Source organism: Pseudorca crassidens, chromosome 5 (assembly GCF_039906515.1).
Source record: "Pseudorca crassidens isolate mPseCra1 chromosome 5, mPseCra1.hap1, whole genome shotgun sequence".
Taxonomy (NCBI): Eukaryota; Metazoa; Chordata; class Mammalia; order Artiodactyla; family Delphinidae; genus Pseudorca; species Pseudorca crassidens.
Genome location: NC_090300.1, coordinates 138,054,988 through 138,072,375, shown reverse-complemented (window position 1 = coordinate 138,072,375; position 17,388 = coordinate 138,054,988). Strand labels below are relative to the sequence as shown.

The following is a 17,388-nucleotide window of genomic DNA, read 5'->3' as shown; positions in this document are numbered from 1 at the left end:
AAAACATTTGGTCTCAGTCCCTGGTTCCTGACACAGAGCTTTTAAGATCCTTGGAATCTCTAGAGTGGTAAGAGTATCTTTGTGTGTTTGATGTGGTGACTGATGGCTGGGGACCCCTAAATAGCTGCAGGATGGGAGCTGGTCACGGGAAAGATCACAGCATGATTAGAGAGTTGGAACTCTCAGCCCCACCCAACTCCCACCTCCACACAGACCTCAGGGGAAGGCAGAGGGGCTGGACACTGAGCTAATCAAATGCTACCGATTTAATCCATTATGCCTGCATAATGAAACCTCCATAACAACTCCTACATACCAAGGTTTGGAGAGCTTCTAGGCTGGTGAACAAATCCACGTGCTGGGAGGGTGGCGCTCCCCAACTCCACGGGGACAGAAGCTCCTGCACTCAGGACCCATCCGGACCTTACACTATGCACCTCTCCATCTGCCTGTTCATCTGTATCCTTTATAATATGCTTTATAACAAACCAGAGAATGTAAGTAAATGTTTCCCTAAGTTTGGTGAGCTGTTCTAGCAAATTATAGAAAATGGGAGAAGAGTTTGTGGGAGCCTCTGATTTTTAGTCAAGTCGGACAGAGCATGGGTACCCTGTGGCCCATTACTTGTGACTCAAGTCTGAAGTGAGGGCAGTCTTGTGAGACCGAACGCTTAAACCTGTGGAATCTGACGCTGACTACCAGAGTTAGCATCAGAATTGAATTTAATTATAAGATATAAAGTTAGTGTCCGGAGAGTTGGAAAATTGGTTGGTGTGGTTTTTCTGGACACAAAATTCTTGGCTGATTCTTTCCCTGAGAATCCTAAATATGTCACTCCATTTCCTTCCGGCATGAAGCACTGCTGCAGAAAAGTCTGAAGATATTCTAATTTTCTTTCTCATTAGCCATGTGTTTTCTTTTTCTTTGGGCCCAAATGATTTTTTGTCTTACTAGAATGTATCTTAGTGTTGATCTTTCCAGGTCGATCTTCTCGGGCACATACTATATATATTCGTTCAAATTTAGCTTCAAACCTTTTATGTCAAGAAAGCTGTCTTGAACTAGTTTTTGCCATTTGTTCTGTTCCCTTGCTTTGGTTTCCTTCTTCAGAGACCCCAACTAACCTACTCAATTCTCTTTGCCTTCAACATTTGCCACTTTTTCTCAAATTCTTTGTATCTCTTTTTTCATTTCCTTTTAATGTTTGAAATCTTCCTCTTTTTACCTTCTATTTCCTTTCAGATAGTCTCTCTTGTGTTGCTTCTGGCTCACTCTTCATTTCTGAAATGACTCTTTCTTTTATGTCTCATTCTTTCCTGAGTGGTCACCTGATTTCTGGGGTTTTAAAATTCTGATCTCTGTTAGTCTTTCATGACTCGCATCATTTTCTTAGTACCTTTCAGCTTGTTTTGAAATAGTAGGTTACTGATGTGCTGTCATCGTCCACAGGGGTGTTACTTGGCTCTTCATCCTCTTTTTTCTAATAATAACCGTGTGTGGGATTTGACCTTGGCCTGATACTGCCTGATGCTCGTTTTGATATGAGCCTTGACTCCTGGGATTTCCAGGCTCGTTCTCCTCCCCCACTTTGGTCTGGACCTTCTCCTCCTTCTGTCTCTGTGTCGGTGCCCTGCTTAATTTTTATTCCACTCCCAGTCACTTCTCCTCAGTGTGAGATCCTGTCCCCAAAGGCAGCCTTGTTGGGCCAGTGCTGAGAGTTCACAGGGACCAGATCTTGCAGGTCTTCTTATTCTCTAACATCATAATTTTTCCATTTTAAGTTACCTACTCAGCTCCTAAATTGCCACTGCAAAGACTACCATCCTTGTACCAACTGACTGCCTTTTCTGAATGAATGAGTGCTTTCTGAATACTTCTAAATAAACACACCTACCAGAGGCTGTGCTTTAGATGCCATCCCTCATGACGGTGCTAAGTCTCAATTCCTGAAGTTTCACCCTCTCTCCTCAACCACTGACGGAAGCACTTCCCACCATAAACACACCATTCTTCAGCTGACATGCTCCCCTTACAGTTAAACCCTCCCCTCTTCCAAGCCTCCAGCAGGCTCCTGTCCCTACCACTCCAAGGAGTTCGTCAAGGTGAGGTCCAAGATCGTCTTGCCAAATCCAATTACTTTTCTGTCCTATTCTTACTCAGTCCCTCAGAAGCAACTTGAACAATGGGGCACTCCCCTCCGAAACACTCTTCCTTGGCTACTAGGACACCAACTTCCTCCCACTTCACTCTGTTTCTGGCTTCTTCCCTTTCACTAGAGCTTTAAATGTCACAGACCGCCAAGGCCTGGACCTAGGTCTTCCGCCTACTCTAAAGCTACACTTCATCAACCTAAGTAAAGAGGAAAACTGAGGCAAACTTGAATTACCAGAAGTTGAGTTTATGCAGGCATAGCAGAAGAACTGCAATTCTGATATGCCTGGTTTTTTTTTGGTGGGGGGGGCGGTGGGCACCACGCGGCATGTGGGATCTTAGTTCCCCAACCAGGGATCGACAACCCTGTGCCCCCTGCGTTGGAAGCGTGTAATCTTAACCACTGGTCCGCCAGGGAAGTCCCAAGAATTGCAATTCTGGACACGCCAACTGCGGTAAGCTACAAGTGAGACCTCTGAGGCTTTGGGGTAGGCTGGATACATGGGCAAGGATCACAAAGAGAAGGGAATTCAATTAGAGTCCAAGCAGCAAGTTCATTGGCTTGAGGAGGAGAAGAGACTTTTGCAGGATGTTCGTTAGTCAAGGGATCAGTTTCGATTTTCTATAAATGCCTGACCAGTCCCTTGGTCCTTAAGTTTCATTTTCCTGAGGACCCATGCATGAGATTCTCCATTTTATATCCTCTGGTTCCATTTAAGATTGAAATCTTCACACTTCTCTCTAAGATACCGTATCCAGCCCCGGGGCTTTCAATGCCATCCGCACCCAAACTCACCCAGAACTGACGGATCCCTCCTGAGTTGCAGACATACAGATTCACCTGCCTCCTTCACATCTCGACTTGGAAATCAACGAGGCCCCTCAAACTTGAAATGGTCAAAATCTGATTTATTTTTTTCTCCACAATACAGGATATCATGAATCTAATTCTACCCTATCTTCCACGTTTATTATCACCACCCAGATCTAAATTACCATAACCTCTTGCCTATGGAAAAAGACTCCTTACTGATTTCCCTTTTACTTGTCCCCCTGCAATACAGTCTTCAAATAATACAAATGACAAAACAACAAACAAAAAATAACAACACCAAAGAAACAAAAATAGTCTTCAGATAACACAGATTTTTTTTTCTAAGTGTCTATCAACCATGTCACACCCCTGCTTCAAAGCTTTCAACTGCACTTAGACAAAAATGCTAACTCTTTAGTGGTTTTATCAGGCCCCAAACCACCTGCCTCCTGCCTTACCTCCCTGACCTTAAGGCCTAAGGATACTTCAGCTACAAGGGAAGTATCTCATTTTTGTTCCTCTCACACACCAAGCTTTGCCTTAGGACCTGTTGCTTTTGCCTGGGGGTCTTCTCCCCTCACGAGGCTCTCATGCTTAAGTCAGCTCAAAAGTTATCTCCTCGGAAAATTCTCCCCTAACCACCGGGTCCTACTTGTCTCTATCATATTACCCCATTTTATGGAATTATTTGTTTGCTTCCCCCAACTTGTCAACAAGCTCCATAGCAACAGGAGCCATGATGTCTTGCTCACCACCATATTCCCAGCAACTAGGACACACAATCAGGGCTTAAAAATATTGATTGGTCTGACTTAATAAAACCATGGACTCTGGCAAAAACAAAAGCAACAACCTCCCCCTGAAACAGTTGAGTCCAGAGTATAAGAAGAATGATGCTGTGTGCAAATACACTGAAGGAAGAAGGTATGAGGCATACTCACAGAATGTCCTTAAACACAGTTGGCAAATCACAATATCACTGCACCCCATTTTCCTCTTCTTAACAAAAATGATTATCCAACCCCTAGCCAGCCTTAATTCCACAGTGTGTTAACATTTGCATTAACCTTGGAAGAGTGACAATGCCCCATGTCACCCTCATGATTTAGTGATAAGGAAGGTGGGAAGAGAGAAGGAAATAAGGAAACCAAGAGCCTTCAGGAAAACTGAGTTTGAACAGGCTCCACCTCCCTTTCAGAAACATGGTCTCAAGCAGACTGTTCAACTTCTTGGAATCTCAGGTCTCTCGTTTGTATAAGAGAGCCAATAATCTCTGCATACTTTTAGGGTTACTGTTGTGACCAGATAAAATACTATATGTAAAGACAGACCACAGGGCTAGGAAACCCATAGTCAGATAATGTCTAATATTAATTAGAAAATAATAATAGTAATAAATTATGTTCTCAAGTAGCCAGAAGAAGTATAAGAAAAAAAAATTACCTTGGCAAAGGCCAGATCTTTTTTTTTTTTTTTGCGGTACGCGGCCCTCTCACTGTTGCGGCCTCTCCCGTTGCGGAGCACAGGCTCCGGACGCACAGGCTCAGTGGCCATGGCTCACGGGCCCAGCCGCTCCGTGGCATGTGGGATCCTCCCGGACTGGGGCACGAACCCGTGTCCCCTGCATCGGCAGGCGGACTCTCAACCACTGCGCCACCAGGGAAGCCCCAAAGGCCAGATCTTTGAGTAAACTTGGGCAAAGTGGATTAAGACCATGTACTTTTAACTTCTCTTTATTTTCTATAATTCCCTCATGATTTATCTTCTTGAAAACAGTTTACTGAGAAGGGTGACGTGACGAGAAGGAGGGGAGGGAAAGCAGTGGAGAAGCTGGGGGTAAGAGCTAAGGTCTGGCTGGCAGGAGGGCAGCTAAGAAATCCTGGCTTCCCTTAGAGGCCGGGGCAGGTTACTCAGCTGACTGTAAAACCCTCTGGGCAGTGAGGCCACCCCTCCTGAAAATAAATCGGCACTATCCCTAGCGTTGCAATTCCTATAGCAGGATGGACTAAGACGAGACATATTATATGTCAGAGGAAGAATTACTGACACCCGGGTTTCTGGGAAAAAGAGGCAATGGGATGCCTGTGGTTATCTGACCCTTTCTCCACTCCGAGGTTTCTTCTTGCAGCCCCGGAAGGGAGGCCAAAAGAAAACCAAACACCCTTTAGCTGTTTTGGGTTTCGACCAAACGCTGGCTACAGGGCCCTTCAGAGATTCAGAGTAACTTCTACTTTTAACTAAGCTGGTTAACTGAGGACTAGAAACCGCGAACACACGATGGACAAGATCAACAGGGGCCCTGGTCCCTTGCAGCCTATGGCACTGCTCACCTCTGCTCTTCCTGGCCTTTGCTCTCACGTGACTTCTTGAGTTTTCCTTCTTCTCTTGGATCACTGTCCTACTTGCCTAACCCAAAACCTGTAACCTTCCCGTTAAAATATCCAGACTTGCGGCTCAACCTCACCAAAAGAAAGGCAATGCATAGTTTGTTTGTTTTTAATAGTGAACCTTTAAGTAAAAGCATAGCATTCATTTATCTCAGCTTATCATTAATTGTATCAGAGACAACCTGAATGACTATTGACTGTCCCCTCCCAAACCTCCTTCACTTTACTCCCTGTCATCAGATACATCAGGATGAAGAGAGAGAAGGAAACTCTATCCACAATTTTTGTGTTTTGTTTAAACTGTCTAAGAACTTTCCCATGAATCAGATGTTGGATCTGATTACTGTAATCTTTAAATCAACCTAAATAATTAAAGTCTAGGTTGAGAACAGGTAAGAAATCAGAACTGTTGGTGATCTTAGCTGACTAATTACCATTTAATTTTTAAGAAAAACATCTGACTAAAAGACAGCTTTTTATGGAATTATGTTTTAAATTGGGATAATAATGGATTTTTTTCCCTGTGGAATTTTGTTCTAAGAAATAACTTAGGACTTCCCTGGCAGTCCAGTGGTTAAGACTCGGCACTTCCAATCCAGGGGGTGAGGGTTTGATCCCTGGTCCGGGAACTAAGATCCCATGTGCTACGTGGCGTGGCGCAAAAAAAAAAAAAAAAACTTAATATGGCCAATTGCCTCATTACTGTGAATAAAATACATATTTCTTAATACCATAAAGAAAAGGAGCACAAGGAAACACAAAGATGCTCTGGAAACACAAAACCTTTCAAAAGGAAGTATGTGACAATGTGAAAGGTCAAGAATCCAATAAGAGCAAGAAAGAAACAGAAGATGCAGCAGGACACTGCAAGTTTGTTCCTTTTTCCCTGACAATCTGCACCTTTGATTTCATTTTTTGTTGGTGTTCTGTCAGAATTTAATGTGTAAACAAATACAGAAAAATAAGCACTACAGCAACAAAACAGGTTTGCATCTTATATAGAAATTTTAAAGACAATTCACCAACAAGTATGAGGTTAATCTCTGTATTAAAGCTTACCTTCTTATAGAATAATTTAGCAGTCTCTGAGATTTTAAGCCAGAAAAACAAGACTCATGCTGGTAAAGCAACCTGCAAATACCTTCTGTCTGTTCTCACAATTAGTCTACTTCAAACATAAAAAGACCTTCCAAAGGAGGAAGACACTGCACTTAATGGAGATTGCTGGGATCTTCCTGGGAAATCCTTGCCCAGAGGAGACGCTTTACCACCTGCAGGACTAAAATGGTGGCAACAAATTGAAAGCCAGGAAAAGATTCCTGTAGCTTTGGTGTATTTGCCCAATTTAAGTGTTACCTTCAGATGTATAATAAAGCAAGTAAACAGAACCATAAAGATAAGCTTTCTATAAATTAAATGGTATTTGGCTATAGTACTAAGGAGGTGAGAGAATAAGAAACTTATGTTAATTATCAATCCTAAATGACTACTTGCCCATTGCAACTGAAAACTGAGGACTCTAAGTATGGCAGATTGCTAATACTTTAGAGTGTTTTATTCATGTTTTCCATTGAGAATCCTTAAAATGTTTGATAAGCTCCTTTAACTAAGAAATCACATAGGGGCTTCCCTGGTGGCGCAGTGGTTGAGAGTCCGCCTGCCGATGCAGGGGACACGGGTTCGTGCCCCAGTCCGGGAGGTTACCGCGTGCCGCGGAGCGGCTGGGCCCGCGAGCCATGGCCGCTGAGCCTGCGCGTCTGGGGCCTGTGCTCCGCAATGGGAGAGGACGCAGCGGTGAGAGGCCTGCGTACCGCAAAAAAAAAAAAAGAAATCACATAGGATCAATACAATACTGAACTAACAATGGTCCTCACACCCATACTGCATTATCTGAGGAAATATTACAATTCAAAGTGGTCTTTTTCCTGAGAAAGCCATGTTACAAAATGGCATAAGACAATACACATTTTCTCCATTTTTTTCCACCAGCAAATAAGAAGGGAAAATCAGATTATAATATATTTTATGAGGAAAACATGTTTGTTTCTTAAAACTGTTTTCAATCACTTTTCCGTCTACGATTTTTTTTTTTTTTTTTTTTTTGCGGTACGCGGGCCTCTCACTGCTGTGGCCTCTCCCGTTGCGGAGCACAGGCTCCGGACGCACAGGCTCAGCGGCCACGGCTCACGGGCCCAGCTCCACAGCACGTGGGATCTTCCCGGACCGGGGCACGAACCCATGTTCCCTGCATCGGCAGGCGGACTCTCAACCACTGCGCCACCAGGGAAGCCCCATCTACAATTTTTTAAAGGGTGAGAAACAAATTTAAATTAAGAATGACCATTTCTACAAGGTGAGAGAATGAATACATATGGTAAACTTTGTACTTTATATTAAAGTGAAGAAACTAAGGCACAGAAAAGTTAATCAAGCTCAATTTCAAGGTTGAGTTTAATAGTAAAGGTAGAAATAGAATCTAGGGCTCTGATTCTCAGGTTAGAGGGTAATGGGTGGTATCTTCCCAAGACGGAAACATTTATTTCTTTTGGTGGGTAATGTTCATAAATCATTTTTAAAATATATAATATGAATTTCCTTGAAAATCTTTGGCATATGTGAGTCACTGGAGGCTGAAGTTTATAGAAATCCTCTCCCCCACCCCAATACAAAAAGGCAGGGGAGCTAGTTTTTAAATGAATCAAAAAAGATTAATCTTGAATGGATAAAGAAGATGTGGCACATATATACAATGGAATATTACTCAGCCATAAAAAGAAACGAAATTCAGTTATTTGTAGTGAGGTGGATGGACCTAGAGTCTGTCATACAGAGTGAAGTAAGTCAGAAAGAGAAAGACAAATACCATATGCTAATACATATATATGGGATCTTAAAAAAAAAAAGGGTTATGAAGAACCTAGGGGCAGGACAGGAATAAAGACACAGATGTAGAGAATGGACTTGAGGACATGGGGGGGGGAAGGGTAAGCTGGGATGAAGTGAGAGAGTGGCATGGACTAATATATACACTACCAAACGCAAAATAGATAGCTAGTGGGAAGCAGCCGCATAGCACAGGGAGATCAGTTTGGTGCTTTGTGACCACCTAGAGGGGTGGGATAGGGAGGGTGGGAGGGAGATGCAGGTGGGAGGGAGATGCAAAAGGGAGGAGATATGGGGATATATGTATATGTATACGTATAGCTGATTCACTTCGTTATAAAGCAGAAACTAACACACCATTGTAAAGCAATTATACTCCAATAAAGATGTTTAAAAAGAAAAGATTAATCTTAATTTCAAAGTGACCTGAGTTTTATTCTGCATTGTTATAGAAATCAATTGGATAGCTGAGTCCTGTGAAACGTCACAGTGGGCACTACACCTCACAGATTACACACACATGTATCCTGCAATGAGATTTATATGACTAGAACTTAGTCCACATTTTTATAAAGTACAAAATTAAATCTCAGTCTAAGTTTTCATAAGCCAATGACTCAAAGATATCAAACTTGTTACAGTGGGATGATTAATTCATATATTGTATGCTATGGAGTTAGCCCCCAATTCAGGTGTTTTTATTATTCATCCCAGGCCTTTGTATTGGTTGAGATGTAAGCTGTGAAATTTATTTATTTGCTTTCATTTTGATTACTCTCATCCCAGGGTTAGAATGTGACCATGCTTCTTCCCTTCCATCATTATCTTTCTGCACAGGGCCATCATTTTTCAGACAGAATACTTCCTAGAACTTCACAATGCTACAGACTGAGAGAGGAGGGTGGGAGAAGGGAAATAGTTATTTTAAAAACATGTAATGAAATATAGGAACCAACTCCTTTTCAGACTCACCAAACGCTGGTGCACTAGAAATAGCAACTGGTTGCTGTTTCATGACAGGGGGAAGTGAGGAGGGGAGCTGATATCCTTGTAGCTTCAGTTTGATGAGTTTCATAGCTATGGAAAACTCCACTTGATCCATTCTTCCATCATTATTCATATCAGCAAGCGCCCTGCAAACCAACAGCATGGGCTTAGAATGACTGTGACCTTAAAAGAACCTTTCCCAAACCACCACTCCCACCCACACAAAAACTAAATAATCAGCTCCCTCGGTCCCGGGGAAAACGAAACAAAACAAAACTTGTTTACCAAGCTGTAGGGAAAAACTGAAAAGGTTTTATATAAATATGAAATATGTTTTATTGTGTTACTCTCTACTTTTACGATACACATGGTAATTTTCAGTCTGAATGTCAGGATATATACCATGGACATCAAATGGGGTTTCTGTTTGGAGTGAGAAAAATGTTCTAAACTGGGTAGTGGTGATGGTTGCACAATTCTGGAAAGACTAAAAACCAATGAACTATACACTTTAAAACTGCGACTTTTGTTATGTGAATTATGTGACAATAAAGCTATTAGGAGGAAAAAAGTATTTAGAAACAGAGTTTATTTCTAGATACTTGATTAGATTGCATCAACTCCTCTGTGGGGTTCTACAAACCTCACCACGGGGATGTGACACACTATGCTCTACTATACTGTAATACTAGCATACTTTCAAAGCTCTGGAAATTCATTAAATGACCTTACAAATGCACTTACTATTTGAAAGTGGTACTCAAACAAACGGTCAAGTCAATTTCCAATGAGTTATTATGTAAAGCATTTCTCTCAAATAAGAGTAAGAGGAAGGAAGAAAGGGGTTTGTACTTGCAACTGGAAACTACATTTTTGCTAACTGAAACTGTGCATATTCATGATTTAACCTCTTCTGCACAAAATATGTTCATTCAGATTTCATTTGTTGAAGTCTAGATTTTAAGGGCATAAGGATTTATTTTTTAATCCTTTCTTAAGAAAAGTTTTATTTGAAACTTCAAATGTTAAGACCAGCTACTCCAATTACAATGCCATCATTGGCAATGTTTTAAATGAGCCACATAAAGATTGTGTCCTCAAAAGAAAATTAAGCTACATAGAAAATAACCCTACATTTCTAGAGTTAACTCAAAGTAAGAAAACATGAGGCACAGTAAAAAGCGTAATAATACAACAAAGATTAAAAATCTTTAAACATGTTAAGAATTGTAAAAGTCAACACTATTCTTCAGGAAAAATTTTAATGGTCATAAAGTCATTAAGGGAACCCCATGGCTACAGAAACCACCCTTCTGCCTCAGATAGGAGTGCCCCAGGCCTCCTGTGGTCAATGACCGCCTTCAGCATACCACACCAGTGGAATCTGAATTTCACTCATTTCTAGTGGCCTTGAGCATCGCTTGCCATGTTTCTTGGGCACTTGGACTCGTGCTTCCATGAACTGCTCATTCACATCCTTTGCCAAGCTTTCTGATGGACTGCATGTCTTTTCCTTGTCAGTTTAAAAGCACTCATTGTATATTACATATCAACTGTTTATCTGTCAGTTGTTGAAAGATTTTTTAAAACTCTGTCCATTTTGTGTGTAATATCTTTAGCATACAGAAATTCTACATTTTTATATGTGTAAAATATTTCTTTTATCACATAGCTTTCTTTTCTAAGATGGTATTACTTTATTACATTTCAATCTTTAAACCAATTGTAATTGCATATATGTGTGTGGTATGTTACCCCAGGGTTCAACCAGATTTCCTTCAGGTGGATACCTAGGGTTCCCAGCAATGTTTATTAACCAATCCATCCTCTTCTCATTGAAGTAAAAAGAAATATTTTTGGGGTTCATTAAACGTCCATATGAAAGGAGATCTATTTCTGGATTATCTACTCTGACTGAACAATTCCCAGGTCAATGTGACAATAATCTGATCCCACTGACTCTATGGTATGTTCTGGTATCTGGCAAGGCTTTTTTAAAAAAAACTTGTTGGATGGACCTAGAGATTGTCATACTGAGTAAAGTAAGTCAGACAGAGAAAGACAAATATCATGTGATGTCACTTATATGTGGAATCTAAAAAAAGGGTACAAATGAACATATCTACAAAACAGAAATAGAGTCACAGATGTAGAAAACAAAGTTATGGTTACCAGGGCGTAAGGGCGGGGGGAGGGATAAATTGGAAGATTGGGATTGACACATATAAACTACTATATATAAAACAGATAACTAATAAGGACCTACTGTATAGCACAGGGAACTCTACTCAATACTCTGTAATGGCCTATATGGGGAAAGAATCTAAAAAAGAGTGGATATATTTATATGTATAACTGATTCACTTTGCTGTACACCTGAAACCAACACAGCATTGTAAATCAACTATACTCCAATAAAAAAAAAAAAACTTGTTTGGCCATTCACAGACATTTCTTTTTCCCTATTAACTTTTAATTTATCTATTCTATAAACAACTCTAATGAAAATCAAGATGGAACTGCATTAGATACATGAATTTTTAGAGAACTGACTTTTTTTTTTTTTTTTCGCGGTACGCAGGCCTCTCACTGTTATGGCCTCTCCCGTTGTTGAGCACAGGCTCCGGACGCGCAGGCTCAGCGGCCATGGCTCACGGGCCCAGCCGCTCCGCGGCATGTGGGATCCTCCCGGACCGGGGCACGAACCCGTGTCCCCTGCATCGGCAGGCGGACTCTCAACCACTGCGCCACCAGGGAAGCCCGAGAACTGACATTTTTATGATAGTTAGTTCAGAAAAATAGTATGTTCAGTTCTACTAATATTTCCTTTAATAAGATTACATCACTTCCTTCAATATAAGTAACTACTTTTCTTGTTAAATGTGTTCTTAGGAATTTTATCATTTCTGTCACTCTTTTAAATAGAACATGTCCCCCATTTCCATATTTAGGTGCTTATTTCAAGCATAGAGAAGAATTTTGCTTTTAATAATCATTTATGCTGGGTGTATTGAGCAATCTTACCAAACTTCTGTGAATCTTACACAATCACATAACTAGCAAAAAAGAGAGTTAACTTTCGTTTCCAATATTTATACCATTCCTTTTTATTGTAAATAAATAAATATTTATTTACTTCTATTTATTTGGTTGCACCGGGCCTTAGTTGTGGCACGTGGGCTCCTTAGTTGCGGCATGTGGGATCTAGTTCCCTGACCAGGGATCAAACCCGGGCCCCCTACATTGGGAGCTCAGAGTCTTAACCACTGCACCACCAGCGAAGTCCCCACCATTCCTCTTTCCTGTTGGTCTTACTGCCTCTATGACATTACTAAGTGAGCATCCCTGCTTGGTTTTGAGTTTAAATTAAATGGTTTTTTAAAAAAAATGACTACAGTGTTTCATTGTTTAGAATAATATTTGGTACTGATTTTTAGAAAGTAATCTGACATATTTAAGCAGTTCCCTTTTCTACTTATTAGAAATGGTTACTATACTCTTTATCAAATGCTTAGTCAGTATCTGCTGATCTGATCCCACATTTTCTTTTTCCTTTTATCTCCTGATATAATAACGTTGAGGGAATTCCTTGATTCTGAACCAATCTTGCACCCCTGGCATAAACTCAAGTTGGTCATACTTTTTGTACATTGTGGAATTCTATTTGCTAAGATTTTGTTTTGATTTTCTGTGTCTACGATCATAATTGAGACTGGTCTCCGGCTGCTTTACGTTTGTACTGTTTTTCAGGTTTTATAAAGGAAACTAAATCAATAAAATGAAATGGTGAGCTTTCTCTCTTTTACCAAATTTTTTTTTTTTCGCGTCACCACGCAGCATGAGAGATCTTAGTTCCCCAACGAGGGATTGAATCTGTGCCCCCTGCAGTGGAAGCACCAAGTCTTAACCACTGGACCGCCAGGGACATCCCCAAAATATTTTTAAAAAGATATTCAGCTATTTCAAATGGTTTTCATGGATTAAAAAAAACCTCCCAACAATCAACATTGACATGCATACTTAAAAAAAAAAAAAATCAGGCAGATAGATTCCCACTCCCTATTCCCCACACTACTGTCCCCAAAATATGTTTTCTAGAGAGACACAAAAATACCCAGTGTGGGATAATGAGTGGGTTCTGAGAGAAGAGACTTTCTAGTAATGGTTTAATTAGGAGAAGCCTCAACAGGAGAGGAGAGGAAACACATAATGCTCAGGTTCTAGACATCCACCAAAATTCCAAAACTTTTTTGACAATTTTGTGTGACCTTTTTAAAAAAATTCTTTTGCTCAACTAACAGAATATAACTGTTGGGACTCCTTTGTAGTAAAAACTCAAAGGTCTTTTAGAACTATAGCAGTTACTCCTACAAAGCTCAACTCTCCCCACCCCCTCCTAATATACTGGAGTAGATTTGCAATTCGATTTCTCAAATCTTCTCTGCAAAATATGATTTCAGCTCTGCTGTCCAGTTCATCTCTTATTTATAGTTATTTCTCAGTTTACTCATTTCTTTTTTTTTTAATGAAAGGTTTTTTTTATAATTTATTTTATTTATTTATTTATTTTTGGCTGTGTTGGGTCTTCGTTGCTGCGCATGGGCTTTCTCTAGTTGTGGTGAGCGGGGGCTACTCTTCGTTGTGGTGCGCAGGTTTCTCATTGTGGTGGCTTCTCTTGTTGCGGAGCACGGGCTCTAGGCGTGTGGGCTTCAGTAGTTGTGGCACGTGGGCTCAGTAGCGGTGACTCGCGGGCTCTAGAGCACAGGCTCAGTAGTTGTGGCGCACGGGCTTAGTTGCTCCGCAGTATATGGGATCTTCCCAGACTAGGGCTCGAACCCGTGTCCCCTGCATTGGCAGGCGGATTCTTAACCACTGCGCCACCAGGGAAGCCCAGTTTACTCATTTCTAATAATCTCCCCAAAAGACTAACTAAAAGTCTGAGGATCCTGAAATTAAATTCACAAAACTTCCAAAGCTAAAAAGAAAGTATGATAAAAATATTTTCAATAAAAAAAAAGACAAAATAGCTATCTATGACTCCTGAAAACAAACTGATCTTAAATACAGTGTTTAGTCTGATATTAAAATCTATATATAAGGACTGCCCTGGTGGCGCAGCTGTTAAGAATCCACCTGCCAATGCAGGGGACACAGGATCAAGCCCTGTTCCGGGAAGATCGCACGTGCCTAGGAGCAACTAAGCCCATGTGCCACAACTACTGAGCCTGTGCTCTAGAGCCCGCGAGCCACAACTACTGAGCCCATGCGCCACAACTACTGAAGACTGCACACCTAAAGCCTGTGCTCTTCAGCAAGAGAAGCCACCACAATGAGAAGCCTGCGCACTACAGTGAAGAGTAGCCCCTGCTCGCTGCTACTAGAGAAAGCCCGCATGCAGCTATGAAGACCCAATGCAACTAAAAATAAATAAAATTTTTAAAAAAATCTATATATAACAGGCATGGCTGAGATGAGGAAAGGTCCACAAGTATGCTGAATACTAAGGGTAAGTTTTCTGTTTGATTTGTACAAATAAACCACATAGCACTCTTACATACTGTCAGCAGGAAAAAGTGCTTCAACTCCAAGTGTAGGAAAATCTGGCCACACCTACAGAACTACATATGCATTTACTCTTTGACACAGTGATTCAATCCTAGGAATTCACCCTGAAGATACACTTCCAACAATACAAAAATACATGCTTTGGGCTTCCCTGGTGGCGCAGTGGTTGAGAGTCCGCCTGCCGATGCAGGGGACACGGGTTCGTGCCCCGGTCCGGGAGGATCCCACATGCCACAGAGCGGCTGGGCCTGTGAGCCATGGCCGCTGAGCCTGCGCGTCCAGAGCCTGTGCTCCGCAACGAGAGAGGCCACAACAGTGAGAGGCCCGCGTACCGCAAAAAAAAACAAAGGAAAAAAACATGCTTTAACTCATTCTTTGCTGCATTATCTGTAATTGCAAAATATTAGAAATAACCCAAATGCAGAAAACACAGGAAATTAGCTGAATAAACTATGGTATATCTTCAACAATAACTATTTTATAACTGTAAAAAGAAAATGAGGAAGATCTCTATGGAATGTTACGAGCGATTTCTAGGATACACCGTTAAGTGAGAAAAGCAAAGAACAAAAGAACATTTATAGGAGGTTACTTTCAAAGTAGAAGGAAGAGGAAATAATTTAAATATAAATTTGCATACATATTATGGACATGCTTTTTCCCCACAGAAATAAACAAAGAAAGGATAATAAGAAGCTAATAAAATAAGTGGGAATGGGATGAAGCAATAGGACAGCGAGTGACACTTCTCTGAGTTCACACTTTTGTAGAGTTTAGCTTTTGGAATCTTGTTAATGTGTTACATATTCAAAACATAAAATTAAGTTCACAAAGATGAGAGCAGATCCCTAAACTAAATAAAAACAAAAACATATAAACCAAGGGGGGGGGATAAATTGGGAGACTGGAATTGACATGTACACGCGACTACATATAAAATAGATAACTAATAAGGACCTACTGTATAGCATGGGGAACTGTACTCAGTATGCTGTAATGACCTATATGGGAAAAGAATCTAAAAAAGAGTGGATATATGTATATGTATAACTGATTCACTTTTCTGTACACCTGAAGCTAACACAACATTGCAAATCAACTATACTCCAATAAAAATTAATTAAAAACAAAAAAGCAAAAAAACCAAATCAACCTAATAGTATTTTAAATAAGTAACATGTCCACATAGGAAGAAGGGAAAAAAACTAATCTAAATAACATCTGAACACAGTACTTCATATATCCTCAGGCTATAAACAAAAGAACTATGAAGTAACCTTGAACGCCATTGAATAGGTTTGTTGTTTGTGGTGGATGGGAGTGTAGAAATTCTGAAACTGTCTTGTTTGTATCATAGGATTCAGAGAAAAAAGGCGGGCCTCCTCTCGCTCAGTCTCATTCACTACACCAGAACTGAAGCCAACAGATTCCTTTAGGAGCCTACTTCACCCACAAAGGCTCATCACAGGCTGCTCACCTCCCACTGTGCAGATTAACCAGGCCTAGTCACTCACCCATCTGTTTGTTTATTCATCCGAAGTTTTTTTTTTTGGCCGATTGAACCTGGACCACCGCAGTGAAAGCTCAGAGTCCTAACCACTGGACCACCAGGGATTTCTCCAACAAATATTTTTGAACAGGTCACCTACTAAGGTCTCTATCCAGGAACTAGGCTTACAACTAAGAAAAAGACAGGCAAGGTTCCTGCCCTCAGAGCTTGTTTCAGTGCAAGCAGACACTCAACAAGAAAACTAGTCAGATTATTCCACACGGTAAGTGCTATTAATAAATAAAGCAAGGCCTTCCCTGGCGGCGCAGTGGTTAAGAATCCGCCTGCCAATGCAGGGGGAACATGGGTTCAAGCCCTGGTCCAGGAAGATCCCACATGCTGCAGAGCAACTAAGCCCGTGCACCACAACTACTGAGCCTGCGCTCTACAGTCTGCAATGAGCCCGTGTGCCACAACTACTGAAGCCTGCGTGTCTAGGGTCTGTGCTCCACAAGAGAAGCCACCGCAACGAGAAGCCCGCGCACCGCAACGAAGAGTAGACCCCGCTCGCCGCAGCTAGAGAAAGCCAGCACACAGCAAGGAAGACCCAATGCTGCCAAAAATAAATAAATAAAATAAATAAATTTATTAAAAAAAAAAGAAATAAAGCAAGGTGATGGGAAAGAGAAGACGTTCTTCAGAGCAGGTGGGGAGAGGGAACTGCTTTAGATTAGTGGTCAGGAAGCCCTTCTCTGGGGAGGTGAACCAAAACCTGAAGGGTAATCGGCCAAATATGTGAGGATCTAGAAGAGCTGCATGATAGGAAGAGAAAATGCCAAGTGCAATGACCCTGAGGCCAAAGGAACCCATTTAAAGATAGAAAAAAGGTCAGAGAAACTAGAGTGCAAAAATTGAGGAAGGGAGTGGTACAAAATAAGAGAAGAGGGAAAAAGCAAGAGCCAGATCATATTGGGCCTTGTGGCCTTGGTCATGACTTTGGGTTTTCTTATCAATGGAGAGTTTTAAATGGATTTACTTTTTCAAAAGATTGTTGGGGTGCTGTTTGGAGAATGGAATCTAAACAGGCAAGTGTGAGAGACTCCAGTCAGAAT

The 17,388-nt window shown here is 41.1% G+C and overlaps 1 protein-coding gene across 3 annotated transcripts in view; it reads right to left on the bottom strand.

Annotated features, from left to right (window-relative positions):
• The window catches only part of ITSN1 (intersectin 1), a 232,299-nt gene that overhangs the window by 146,283 nt on the left and 68,628 nt on the right, over positions 1-17,388 (bottom strand). For all 3 annotated transcript variants that reach the window (XM_067739398.1, XM_067739396.1, XM_067739397.1), the window contains exon 5: positions 9,208-9,368. In XM_067739398.1, coding sequence (XP_067595499.1) covers positions 9,208-9,368 — 161 coding nt within the window. The remainder of the gene's footprint in view (positions 1-9,207; positions 9,369-17,388) is intronic.